This window comes from Watersipora subatra, chromosome 9 (assembly GCF_963576615.1).
Source record: "Watersipora subatra chromosome 9, tzWatSuba1.1, whole genome shotgun sequence".
Classification (NCBI taxonomy): domain Eukaryota; kingdom Metazoa; phylum Bryozoa; class Gymnolaemata; order Cheilostomatida; family Watersiporidae; genus Watersipora; species Watersipora subatra.
The window spans coordinates 43,713,596-43,728,522 of NC_088716.1; the positions used below are offsets into that span (position 1 = coordinate 43,713,596).

Below are 14,927 nucleotides of genomic sequence, written 5' to 3' on the forward strand. Positions count from 1 at the left end.
GTTTATGCTAACGGTAATGTGGTCTGCATGTGTACTGATGCAAAAAGGACAGATAAACAAAGGAAGCCTTTTGGCATCTGAAAACTGAAAATATTACCAATGAAAACATGTTTGTCATTTGACAATATTGTACTTTAAAATGGCTATAGCATTATTGTCAACAACTCTAAAGACATGTCACACTTTGTTAGTCTAAAAGCGCATACACGGAAAACCAAAGGCTGAATCCAATTTTTCACTTCATATTAGTGAAGTTGCTGCAAACAGAAATAGGATATTTTGCTGAAAAAACTTATGTAATCTATATACACGTACATATTTTTCAAAGTACATGTATGTGTGTCTGTCATTCCGGCTATAGTTATTAAAATCTTGGAATAAAGAATTCGCACCGAGGAAGGTTTGATCTCAAACCTTCCTGTTCGCAAGGCAAGTCACTTTTGTGACTGCCTTTGTTATAATTGCAAAGTTTTCCTCCACTTTCAGCAGTCACCTAATTCTGATAACTGTCTTATTCAAATGCAAATATGGCAAAAGATTTTACTGTTCAATTTTAACGTTTTTAATGTCTTCTAACAATTTTGCTATTTAATTTCTGTTTGAATCGAGTTGTTGAGAATATTTCAGACAGAAGACCGTTGATCTTGTTAGGAACTGCTATGACAAGAGATGATAACTCATGAAGCACAAGCAAATTTAGTTTAGATTTTGAATTTTCTAAAACCATAATCCAAGATGAACTCATCAGCAAGCCATCCTTCCTGGTGCAGAAACAAGTACCATCAAATATGCAATCACAGATTCGGGAGACTCACAAATGGCACTAAACGTGAGCGACAATACTAAATTTATTGCTTAGTAAGTGGCCAACTGAGTTTCCCTTTTATTTTGTATTGTATTTCATCATAGTTGTCAGTTTCACAAAAATGTAGTCTGACTAAATGTGTTTGTAAACACCAAACTCTGATTTCTCTTTGACAGAAAGTCTCCACTACATGAGGCTATGGTGTTCAGATAATCATCCCACAGTCTTATGCGAGTTTCCAAAACTGTAGGATGATATCCAGTCTTCTGATTGGAGTCGGATGATATTCAGTCCATAGTCTCCTTCAAGATTTCACGACATGGCATGTTTTAATCAGATTTCACGACAAATGTATTTTCAGAAGATTTAGGATATGGCATATTTTACTAAGGTTTCATGACAAAGCGTATTTTGATAAACTTTTGTGATACAGAATGTTTTAATAAGATTTTACGACAAAGCATATTTTCATGAAATTTACTAAAATTTCTCGGCCAAGCGTGTTTTTATTCACTCATTTTCCAAGCTTCCATTGTTTTCTCTTTCTAACTCTAATACTCCCGTTACAGCTTCAACAGGTTCCACCTTCACTGCAAGGCCCAGTTCTATGCAACCTTTCAATGACTCTACAAATGACAGTAACTTTATAACTTATCCGCTAGCACTGCTACCAGAAGCCCCGACAATTGACACAGTGACTAATACTATGAATAACTTAATTAATATGTGCAACGAAATGACTCAGTTTAGTTTTTTCTGCATGGGTTTCTACTAACAATATTTGAACCTTTGCTCTAACATTAAACCAGATGGCTCAAGTAAACATTACATACTCTTTGGGACTGGGCCTGATAGTTATTGCATTTTTTACACCGTGTTCAATCTCGTCACTACACTGAATACAATGTACTGTTTATCCTATCAACAGGTTTTGTCTTTAACTTGCTCATCCTAATATGTATGCGTTTAGTTTATAAAATTGATGGTCTTCAGTTTCTTAAATCTGATCAAAGAAAAATACTGTTAGAACAAAAATTTTTAAGTAAAAGCTTCTTGGTTAAATTGAAAGATGAAATTTTTAAATTTTTGCAAACTTCAACGAAAAGCACAAAAATATTAATTTTGTTTAATTTTATTTTATTTTCATAATTTTTCATTTAATTTTTATCGCTAAATTTAATTTTAATTTCATAAAATATTAATTTAAAAATAAACTTGAAATAAACTAGTACTTAATTAAAAAAGCAGTACTGATCCTATCATAATTTCTGAAGCTGAAAATTAGTTGTTATAATACAAATTTAAAAATAAATAAAATGATTTTTAAAAGGTCTATTAAAAATTGAAACCAAACGGACTGACACGAGATTGGTACAGTGGGGCGAGTCACTGAGAGCAACATAGTTTACTTTGGTGCAGAAAGGGTTAATAAACTATGGTATACGTCACTGACACATAAATTCAATCACTCAGAGTTTGTTGAGGTTGACAACAGGCGTAAAGTTGATACAGTACTGGAACTACAGTATGCACAACTCTATCTTTTTTGCTCATCTGATTCCTCATTCTTGGCTCCTTATTCTGATTCCATATTCTTATTATTATTATTATATTCTTATTTACTTGCTCTGAGTTGTTACCAGACTTATTGTCGTTCTCTGGCTGCCCCTCTTTGTTGTCCGTTTCATTTATCCATATTGATGGTAAACAATTAAGGATATACATGTACATGTATACTCACAACGTTGTGATTTTTTCTATTTGGAATCAAGAATTTGGAAAGAATATTTTCTAAGAGCTTTGAAACAGCAAAAAATTGGAAGTACGCTGTTTGTGAAGTAAGTTTATTAACTTTGGGCAAAGCAATATAAAGCTTTTATACCCATGATACCATAATTTTTCCTATCTAATTACTAAGGAGCGTAACACACAGTGAACTAATACATACGCTAGTACCCTGACAGTCTAGTCTGTTGTAAGGAATCAGGTGTGATAATAAAGCTCATAGAATAGCTATCTGTACTGTTATTCTGAAACACCAGAAGTCAGTCGGTTGGGATGGGTGTTAAAGTGTTGATCTAACAAGTTGAATGATGCAACCAAATTCTGCTTATAAAAATCTATTACTTCATTTTATCTGAAAAGCGTGACGCACAGTAAACCAATGAACAGGCATGCTATCATATTAATATTACGATTATTCGAACGAACAAACCGACACCCTTTCATATTACTAGAAATTCTCCTGTCATACAGCCCACGACCAAAGGGATATTGGAAAAAAGAAAGGGTACTGCTGGTTGAGAAATGCAATATTAGCAGTCAAATGGCACTGCAGTGCAATAGGAGAACTGCAATGGTAGCTAGAATAGTAGCTGTAATGTACTGGGTGTTATTATGTACAACAAACAGCAATAATGAAAGGAAAAGATTATATGTTTATATCTCTACCCTGCAATAGGAGAAATGCAATATTGGAAGTAAAATGGCAAGCTGTTGTGCAATATACACAGTTTGAAAGTTGGTTGTGTTGAATGTAGAATGGTTTTGACAGCGATCCGTAACCAAAGTGAAAAAATGGGTCATGATCACAGAAACCATTGTTAAGTCGAGTGTGTGAGATTTAGAGTTACCTACACTAGCAAAAGGAGAAAATATTCAGTTATTTTGCAAAAAAATTTGATTCCAGCTTAATCACAGCAGGTTTTATGGTCAATAAACTGAATGCATGTTTACCATTAGTGCAAAAACATAGTTCTGAAAAAACTGGTGTTAAAGTTTGGAAACGAAAACCAATGCACAATTTTGTTTCACATGTACATTTCAAAACGTCATAGCAACCAATATCAAGAAGTTGTGATATTTATCTAGATTTTCGTCTTAATATCTACAAAATTATGCTGAATTTAAAAATCTAAACAGATTTTAGTTGGTTGTCATAGAAATAGCTGTATATCTATAAGAAAATGTAGGCCTATTACTTAATTTTGCAGATAGTAAAAACCGCTTGGCAGCACCGCGATTTTGGGCACAGCTGTAGTATCATCAACAAAATCTTTAGAAAAATAATAACAGTAACATATTGCACACCATCGATCACTATATACTTCGATCTTGTAAATTCGAATGATTATTCTTATAATTAAATATTTTTGAAGATAATAAAAATGGCTTGGCAGTACCGAGATATTGGGAACAGCCACAGTATCATCAACAAAATCTTTAGAAAAATAATAACAGTAACATATTGCACACCATCGGTCACTATATACTTCGATCTTGTAAATTCGAATGATTGTTCTCATCATTAAATCTTATAATAATCTTATAAAATTGAATAATTTTTCTTACAATTTAATATTGTAATAATCTTATAAGAATCGTTAAAAAAATATCATCGTCATTTCTTTTACTTTTACTGCTTTGGACATCAGTTGGAATACCAAGTACTCATTATAAGTGTCCAAAATGTCAGAGTCCGGTAGAATCGGCAAAAATAAACCATTACTTTTCAGCACTTCTACGTTAATCACAAAAACCTTCGGCAATTGGACAATGCCATAGACTGGTGAAATGTGCACGTTTCTCACGTGAAATGCGCATGGCTTTATGGTTTTTCTAGCTGTCGCGTGGCTTTATGGGCGTTTTGTTGATCGGCCTTAATTTTGATTAAAAAAGGCTTGTCAGGCTTTAATGGCAATTTTAGGCCAAATTAATCTGTCTAGTTATGTATTATTCAATCAGATGGGTAAGTTTTAGGATATTGTCTACACTTTTCAAAGATTTGGTAACATATTTAAATAGGTTTATATGTGTTTTGTATCATTATTATACTTAAATGACTCCACATAAAAATTGTTAAATTTGTTGATGAGATTTCGGTACAAGGGTTTGTGTATGGCGTTGATGAATAATTTTTGGGAGTTGTGTGCGCATATGCATTTATCATAAAGCTCCTGTTAGTTTTAGAATGATATAAACGCTGTACTTGGTATATGTATTGTTGATTGTCGTAGGTCGCAGGTAACATTAACCTAGAGGTCTGGCCAGCCAGAAAAAGTACTAAGTTCGTGAGCAATATGAGTCATCTAGTTCCTTTATTTATGTCCACGCGGGTACTATCTAGCGTACTGTTGTTTAGGTACATTTTGTCTACGATCCTGATTGGTGGATTACATCTATTTTTGTTGCAAGGAGATAGCCTCGTTATTTAGTGTTCACACGATATCCGGTTGTTGAATAATAATGTAAGGTCCTTCCTTCTCCATAAGATATACAGAAGACAGAAGATCTAGCTTAAATGGATAACGAATACGATTGACCCATAACCTGGTTTGATAGCAGAGAAACCCTTCTCAAGATAAGTATGTAGGTGCTACAAGTGAGTACGAAAGCAAACAATCTAATGTGATTAATAGGTTGGGAGTAAGTGATATACGGTAAATATGTACAAATGAGAGGGCCCGGCCCGATTCCATTTGGAATCTATCAAATCGCTTAGATGGAAATTTAGCACTCCTGAGCACATCTGAGCTTCCAATGTCCTGGAGCTCTTGTCATGTCTGTCATCCTGTTCATCTTGACGAGTTTGCAAAGCGTCCAGAGCATTGGGTACTGAGGGAGCTAGGGTTCCTGAAATGCTGGGAAGTGGGCTGTAAATATTCCTGTTGAAAAGCATCTCAGCTGGGCTAAAAGCCAGTCTAGATACGGGTGTTTGTCTGTAAGCTAGGAGAGCAGCATATATGTCACAGCCAGAATCACCAGTTTTTTTATGAATTGTTTTATGGTCTGTACATATATTTCAGCCATACCATTGGATTTGGCATAGTGTGGACTGGAGGTAGTGATATTAAATCTCTACTCGCTGGCAAAGTTTCTCATGGCATAGCTGCTGAAAGGCATATTTTCTGCAATGACCTCTACTGGGCCATCATGAACAGCAAAAATAGACTTTAGTGCTGCAACCACATCTTCACTTTTCTTGTGACTGATCAGATGAATCTCTGGATAGTGAGAATGAAAATCGACTACAATAAGATAGCTTTTGTTCTGGAAGTCCATGGTATCCATGCCAACCTTATTCCACGGTAGTTCTGGGACAGCGTTAGGTATCAGCGGTTCTTTCTGTTGATGATTAGCATGTCGTTGGCAGATTGAGCATCGCACTACCGTCTCCTTTATCTCAGCAGCCATGCGAGGCCTGTATTGACTTTGACGAGCTCTGTCGATGCACTTTTGCGTTCCAAGATGTCCTTGGTGAATCTTAGAGAGATACTCAGATCTCAAGGTCTCGGGAATAACTAATTGCTCCCCTCTATAATGTACAAACCCATCTTTAATGTAGAGCTCATCTTTAACACTCCAGTAGGGGTGCAAGCTTACTGGAGATGCTGTTTTGTTGCCCCAGGCCCATCCTTTGAGAATGGCACTCCACAGCTCCTGCATGACTGGGTTCATCTCATAGGCCATGGTCAGTTGATCTTTTGCCTCATCTTGTATCTGCATTGTGTGAACCATCACTGCCTCTTCCTCTAGTTCTTCATTTTCATTAGCTAGGTAGGTGCGAGACAAGGTGTCGGCTAGGTAAAAGGAATTTTTCAGAAACATAAGTGGCGCACCGAATGTCATACTTAAAGAGGCATAGCAACAGTCTCTGAAGTCTGGGTGAGACTTTATGTAAGTCCTTCTTGAAGATGCTGACTAGCGGATTGTGTTCTGTTTGTACATCAATGCGGTGGCCATAGACATAGCTGTGGAATCTCTTAGAACCAAACACAATCGCTAACAATTCTTTATCTATTTGCGTCCAGTTCTGCTCTGTCTCAGGGCTCTTGAAGCATAGGCAATTGGATGATTGTCTTGTGATAGGACGACACCAAGCCCAGATTGTGATGAGTCTACTTGTAGTGTCGTGGGCTTCTGTACATCGAAGTATTGTAGCACTGGAGCTTTACTTAGAAGTTCTTTGATTGTTTCCATGGCCAGGTCCTGTTCCCCACTCCAAGTCCACGCAGTGTCTGCCTTTAGCAATGCTTGGAAAGGTTCAGTAACTTCCGAGATGTTGGGTATGAACCCCCTGAGGTAGTTGAGTGAGCCTAACAGTCATTGTATGCCCTGTTTGTCCGTTGGTTTCGGCATACTAGTTATAGCCTCAACTTTCTCTGGCTCAGCCTTGAGCTCTTCTGCCGAGACGATGTGTCCCAAGTACCTCACTTCACTCTGATTCAGCTGGATCTTATCTTTGTTAAACTTCACATTGTACTCTCTGGCACACATCAGCAGCTTCTTGAGGTTGTCATCATGTTCGTCCTGGTCCTTGCCATATACGATCAGGTCATCAAAGTATATTGTCACATTAAGGTCACCGAATATCTCTTCTACTCTCTTCTCGAACACTTCAGCTGCAGAGTTTACACCAAATGGCAATCTGTTGAAAGCAAATCGCCCAAATGAGGTGTTGAAAGGAGTGAGTAGTTGGCTCTGATGGTCAAGCGGAACATGCCAATAGCCATGTTTCATGTCAACAATTGTGAATATCTTCATGCCTGCAAATTTGTGGGCGACATCATCCAGTGTTGGGATGTGGTGATATTCATGAAGTATCGCTTTGTTTAGCTCACGCGGGTCAAGGCGAATCCGTACACTGCCATTCTTTTTCTCAACCACCACCATACTACTGACCCACGGCGTAGGCTGATCTACCTTGGATATGATGTTGGCTTGTTCCAAAGACTCGAGTTCAGTTTTCACTCGATCTATCATTGACAGTGGAATTCTTCTAGCACAGTGGACAACTGGCTTGATTTCTGTGTGAACTACTATTTTGTGCTCACAATCCAGACAACCAATACCTTCAAAGCAGTTGGGGTATTCTTCAAGAATAATCTCTGTCGTGATTGTGTCTACACACTTTACCAGACCTAGTTTTACACTTGCAGCCAGGCCTAGAATTGGAGAGAAGTGGCTGTCCACCAACTCAAACCAGACATCGCCTTTGTTCACTCCATGATGTGACATACTCAATTTTGTCTTACCAATGTTGTTGATTTTGTGTCTACTATACGATGTGAGATTGGCTTTACTAGGTACTATGATTGGGTTGACGTTTTTGAGGATGGCAATCAGTAAGATGTTCGCCTCAGCACCAGTTTCAATCTTGAAATTGAATACGGTACTCTGACCATTGTGACTGATCGTGTATTCTTTCATCCAGTTACCCTCACCGTCTTTATCCTCAACAGCACCTACAAATAACTGATTCATGTTAGCCACATTCCCACCTTTGGAGTCAGATGTGGTTATGGCACTAACCTCCTTGCTTTCGAAGACCTTGGCAAAATGGTTTAGCTTTTTGCATTTCCTACATTCTTTCCCATAGGCAGGGCATTTTCCCCTCATATGCTCATAAGAGCAGAATTTGCATTTGAATTTCCTGGGTGCAGGAACAGGTTGAGAATCAGATTTGGGATGTACATCGGCAACTACACTGATCGATTTCTCATTGTTTAAGGTTTGCAGCTGCATTTTCGTGACTTAAGCTGCTCGAATTAGGTTGATTGCTTGATCAAGGGTGATCTCAGGATCCTGCAGAAGTTTTTCCTTCAATCTCTGATCAGAGATGCCGAAAGCACATCTACAGAGCACCATCATGCCTTTCATGTCACCGAACTCGCACTTAGTTGCTTGTGTTCTCAGTCTTTTGGCAAACATGTCAACAGGTTCCCCACTTGACTGTGTAAAGAACCAAAATGATTACTATTTGTATAACCTATTTCTTCTAGGATTAAAGTATAGCTCAAACTTTGCTAGTACATCTGGTAATCTGTTGGCACTCTCCGCAAGTCAGCAGTAGTGTCAAACTCAAATTGATCAAGTACTTCTACGGCATCATCACCAATGCAATGTCTTAAAATCGCTATTTGTCATATCCAGATGGCTGCATTGCCTGCTGGCTAGGTACCATCCTCATCTGCTGGATCAGCAGTGGAGTTCATAGTCATCAAGAAGTTTTCAACGTTCCTCCTCCATCTCCTCCAATTCTCAGCCAAGTTGCCCTCCAGGGACAGAGCAGCAGGGATTGACAACCCCAAGGAATTCATCACTCACAAAGCAATAGACACAATATTCAGTCGTGGGACAACCACAACACAGTATAATTACTAACAGTAAATACAACACTCAGGCGTCATAGGTTCTTTACCATTCATGTAGAGTGTATGTCGTAGAAGAAGTACTCAGTCAGATTCAGAACTCTTTCACACTCCAGAATGGTCTAGCTGCCACCATGTTAGTTTTAGTATAATATAAACGCTGTACCTGGTATGTTATGTATTGTTGACTGTCGTAGGTTGTCAGTAACATAAACCTAGAGGGCTGGCCAGTCAGAAAAAGTCCTAAGTTCGTGAGCAATATGCGTCATTTAGTTCCTTTATTTATGTCCACGCGGGTACTATCTAGCAGTACTGCTGTTTAGGTACATTTTGTCTAAGATCCTGATTGGTGGATTACATCTATTTTTGTTGTAAGGAGATAGTCTCGTTATTTAGTGTTCACATGATATCCGGTGGTTGAATAATAATGTAACAGCTCCCAAACACTTGCTTCACTCGTGTTTGGTCGTGGGAATATTCAGATTATTCTGAAACATCCATTCGATACTGAGTTTACATGAGTCTAATAAAAGTTAAATAATTAAACATTCAATTACGTCTTGTTCTAACAGCATTTTCGAATGTCTATCCTAATGTCCATCACTAGTTGCCACAAAACACAATCAAGCTAGACTTTAAGATCTACCAGTTTAATAATAATGATTCATTTTAAAGATAAAACATTTATTTTGCTGCTTATCTTTTATTTAATGGATTGATTGAGAGACTGTCATTGATCTGATTCCATGAACATAAATAAACTGCTGACAATATTGTAAGTTTTCTGAATGTTGATAGGACCAATTTAAACTTAGCCGCTCCTAGTTCTCATTATAGAGAAACATCAATGTTAAATGACTTTGGCTAGTTTTTTCTAGACTTCTGTGAGTCTGCTTAAAAACAAAAAAACGCAGTTGGTCACCGGCTACATAAGCAGTAAATTCAGTATCCTCACTTACGTTTGGAGTCATCTGGGTGCGGCCCAGATCTGTGGTTGCATATTTGGCAAATGTTGGCAAAGTTTTTAAGATAATTTTGTAATTCAATGCATTAAGTAGTTTCTACAGAGAATAATTAAATAAGTTAATTTAATTATTTGGCAGGTGAAACATGGAGCTATGTAAGGGAAACAACTTTTGTATTTACAACTCCAACTCTGAGCTGTATGTTTTCATTTCTTAGTATTTTGGTAGTTAAATTGTGTGGCGCATTGCATAAACATACTCAAAACTTTTTGAGATAACGCTTTAATTGCAGCTGCTGCTGTGTGCTTGCTTGAGCTGATAAGCACTTTAAGCGCTTATGAGTTGAACAGAGTAAAAGAACACATCCACATCAATGATATACAGCCCCCCAGATGGGGGCTGTATATCATTGTCCACATACAGCATTCAAATGAATATTGCCACCATACCTGCCAACTCTCACGCATTGGGCGTGAGACTCACGCAATCACCCCAAAGAAAAAATGAAAATGCGTGAGAAATGCGTGAGATTTTTGCCCCAATTTCCACAATTTTATATATACTATCATTGATACATCAATTGCCCCAAAACCAAATCTCACGCATTGCCCCACTCTTGGGTTGGCAGGTCTGATTGCCACCAGCTATCATGTTGTTATATCTGTTCACTTTTAGAAGCAGCTACTAGGGTCTTTACACAGACCTCAAATCATACAATTTCTCTAAACAAAGCAAACCAGAAACTGGTTGCAGACACCAGACCTATCAAGGTCTGAGTTACCCTATATGCAAATTTAGGTAAGACTTCTGCTTTGACTTGAGCTTTAAAGGGTTATACTATCTTAAATTGTGGAATTGTTGGCAGAAACCTTTAGAGAATGTTGTCCTCTTTTGCATGGTGCATAATACAACAATCAATTTTAGATCTACTACGGGCACTACGGAAGGAAGTTATTTTTGTTCGGTAATGTTGTAGCACTCCATTATCCCTCCATTACAATAGATTAAAATAGTGGGCGTGGCTTGTATGTTTGGAAACTAGCGGGCTCCATACACGCTTTCATTGGTCGCGTCATAGAGTTATCTCCCCCTAGAGTGATAACTGTGCATTCAACAACACGAGCGTTTCCGGTGCCAACAAGGAGCGTTTAGGCCACGCCTCTTTTTTGTGCTAGTCAATCGTAGTGATCGACAGAACAATAACGTCAGCCATGAGAATGATCATGAATTTCCAGTTAAGATAGTAATTATTGCTCATATTAAAGAAATGATGATTATAGTTTATTACTCTAATATATGCTTATTATTTAAAGCAATTCAATGAATTGAAAAGGCACTGAATAGATGGTGTTAAGTAAGTGAGTTAATGCAATCAGTTACTCCAATGATATACAGCCCCCACACATGAGGGGCTGTATATCATTGGTTATTCATAGATAAGATAGATAGTCATACTGGGGTTGTATTACATTGGTGTGATGGGAAGCTAATTGACTGCCATCAACTGAAAGTATTGACATTGTATGGTGATAGAGTGATTCATTGTCACCTCAGTTCACAAACAGCCCTTGCATATAATCTTAGATTTCAATACATATCAATCAAATACATAGACTAGCTTGAAGCAAAGATGTCCACTAGTTAGTGGACATCTTTGCTTGATGTAAGCAAGCAAAAAGTTTGAAAGTTAGAGTGGCAAATGTTGTTATATGTTAGATAAAAATAAATTATACTTAATTATACTAAATTATAATTATTTAAAAATAAAATAGACTTTTTATTACTTTATTTATTAAATAAAGTAATAAAAATTAGCTATGATTACAATAATTTTTTATTGTAATCATAGCTAAACAGATTATAATTAGCACTACTTGCTAATTAATTTACATTTAAACACATTTGCAGTTTCATTTTTCTTCCTAATTCATTTCAACAAAAAACTTCTTTCATGATATGAAATTTAAAAGTGGTAGTTGTTTGAATAAGCTTGAAAACATTTACAGTTGTTTTTATTTTCTCTCTTCTCTTCATTTATTTCAATTGCACAAAACACTTTTCATAATATGTTGTTTGAAAGTTAAAGTGGCAAATGTTATATATTAAATAAAAATAAATTATACTTAATTCTACTAACTATAATTAAATAAAAATAAAATATACTTTTTTATTACCTTATTGATTAAATAATTTTTCATTGTAATCATAGCTAAACAGATTATATTTAGCCATTACTTGCTAATTATTTTACATTTAAACACATTTACAGTTTTATTTTTTTTCCTAATTTATTTCAACAAAACACTTCTTTCATGATATGAAATTTAAAAGTTGTAGTTGTTTGAAAAAGCTTGCAAACCTTTAGGGTTGTTTTCTTTTTCCTCTTAATTCATTTAAACTGCTTAAAAATATTTTCTTATGATATGAAGTTTAAAAGTTAGAATAGTAAATCTTATATAAAAATAAATTTTCTGTCCAAATACTTTTTTATTACTCGGGCAACACTGGGTAGTACAGCTCATAGTTGATGGCAGTTGATTAGCTTCCCATCACACCAGTGTAATACAACCCCAGTATGACTATGTATGTTATCTATGAGTAACTGCTTGCATTACCTTCACTTTCACTCACTATCAATTCAGTGCCTTGGCAAGTCATGTAGGTATCAGGGATTACGTGTATGTCACAATTTCCATTTTCATAATTCATTTCCATATTATTTCCATTTCCATAATTCATTTCCATTTCCATATTATTTCCATTTCCATAATTCATTTCCATATTATTTCCATTTCCATATTATTTCCATTTCCATAATTCATTTCCATATTAATTCCATTTCCCTACTTCATTTCCATAGTATTTCCATTTCCATATTATTTCCATTTCCATAATTCATTTCCATTTCCATAAAAGTTCCATAATTCATTTCCATATTAATTCCATTTCCATAATTCATTTCCATATTATTTCCATTTCCATAGCATTTCCATAATTCATTTCCATATTATTTCCATTTCCATAATTCATTTCCATTTCCATATTATTTCCATTTCCATAATTCATTTCCATATTATTTCCATTTCCATATTATTTCCATTTCCATAATTCATTTCCATATTAATTCCATTTCCATAATTCATATCCATATTATTTCCATTTCCATATTATTTCCATTTCCATAATTCATTTCCATATTAATTCCATTTCCCTACTTCATTTCCATAGTATTTCCATTTCCATATTATTTCCATTTCCATAATTCATTTCCATTTCCATAAAAGTTCCATAATTCATTTCCATATTAATTCCATTTCCATAATTCATTTCCATATTATTTCCATTTCCATAGCATTTCCATAATTCATTTCCATATTATTTCCATTTTCATACCATTTCCATACTTGTGAAATAAAATTTCCATATCCATTTCCCTAAAATTATGGAAATATTTATGTTTATGGAAATGAAAAAGTAAACATTTCCATAATATGTTTAGCAATCCCTGGTAGGTATTGAATTGCTTTAAATAATAAGCATATATTAGAGTAATAAACTATAATCATCATTTCTTTAATATGAGCATTAATTACTATCTCAACTGGAATTCATGATCCTTGTTTAACCCTTCTCATGGCTGATGTTATTGATCTAGTCAATCACTACGACTGACTAGCACAAAAAAGAGGCGTGGCCTAAACGCTCCTTGTTGGCACCGGAAACGCTCGTGTAGTTATTACTCTAGGGGGAGATAACTCTATGGGTCGCGTAGCTCAGTGTCGTATAGGGACGTTCCTATACGACACTGGCGTAGCTTTCTCGCACAGGTATTGCTTATACCATCCAACGAGTTATTTTACTAAAGCGCATAAATATCGTGAACAGTGTAGTTGGTCAAAATGTTTAGATTTATGATTTTCTTTTAAGATCTATAGGCTTGAACAAAAAACCAGCCAATTATCTTAGGGTAGCGAGTCCAAACAATTAAAAAGAAACCTCATTATTCTGATTGCGTGGCAGTCAACTGATATAAAAGAAGTAGGCAATATACAGCTCGCGATTCGTTTGAATTGTTAGCAGAAAATTGTTTGCACGTTAGCATACCACATTTTATTACAATGTGTCGGTTGAGGACTTTAATATTGATGTGTATTCTGCAGCTAGCACTCTCTCAAACTTCGAGGTCTCGCCCTAAAGGTGAGTTGTTTCACATTACGTTCCAACTATTTTATTTAATGATTCTCCAATGTTTATTAACCTTTAATGTTATTTTGAATTGTTCATTAAACACTTTTGAATAAATTGCTTATTGCACTTATGTTAGATATTGTTATCTTAGTAGACTGATAGACCCCTTAAGAGATAATCTGCAATACTTACTAAGTTGGATATTTTGAACGCATGAATAAGATTGCTTTTGAATTTGCCTTACTTTTCTCGAGAAAATGTAAACAACTGACCGCTAGTTTTTATTTTATTTTAGGGTGTCTGTCGCTATGGGTTCGACCTCTAAAAAACTAACCACGCAGATTGTTCTTTTGAAACCGCAATATTTTCGGTCCTTGCTTGGTCACTGGCCTCGGTTTCTCTCATCATGAAGACCACATGTTCTTTTTAAGCAACAGAGACGTTGAACTAGCAGCTTGAATTTTTGTTTCCTCATTTTCAGAAGGTTTCATTCTTTAACTTGGTTGACTAAGTAGCCTACTAATCAGAAAAGACTCTTGAATAATGTTGTTCTTGTGTCAAAAAGTATGAATAAATTCTTTTCCATAATATATGAGTATCATTGTTAACCATCAAGCATCGAATGCATTTCTGCTGTTACAAGTAGCACATAATATCTGCTGCATATTTCTCATTTTAGAGCTCGTGGTCTTGATAGTCGCCACTGATACGAACCATGACGGGTATGGGCAATTCATGCACTCAGCACAGCTGAACAGTTTGACTGTCGAGGTAAGTTAATTGTTGCTTCTATTAAGATATAAGATATAATCATTAACT

The 14,927-nt window shown here is 35.8% G+C and overlaps 1 protein-coding gene across 1 annotated transcript in view; it reads left to right on the top strand.

The window, feature by feature from the left end:
• Positions 1-13,936: 13,936 nt before the first annotated feature.
• LOC137403632 (multifunctional procollagen lysine hydroxylase and glycosyltransferase LH3-like) overlaps positions 13,937-14,927 on the top strand; it is a 30,658-nt gene continuing 29,667 nt past the window's right edge. The window contains exons 1-2 of the mRNA XM_068089608.1: positions 13,937-14,117; positions 14,788-14,879. Coding sequence (XP_067945709.1) covers positions 14,039-14,117; positions 14,788-14,879 — 171 coding nt within the window. The 5' untranslated portion in view covers positions 13,937-14,038. The remainder of the gene's footprint in view (positions 14,118-14,787; positions 14,880-14,927) is intronic.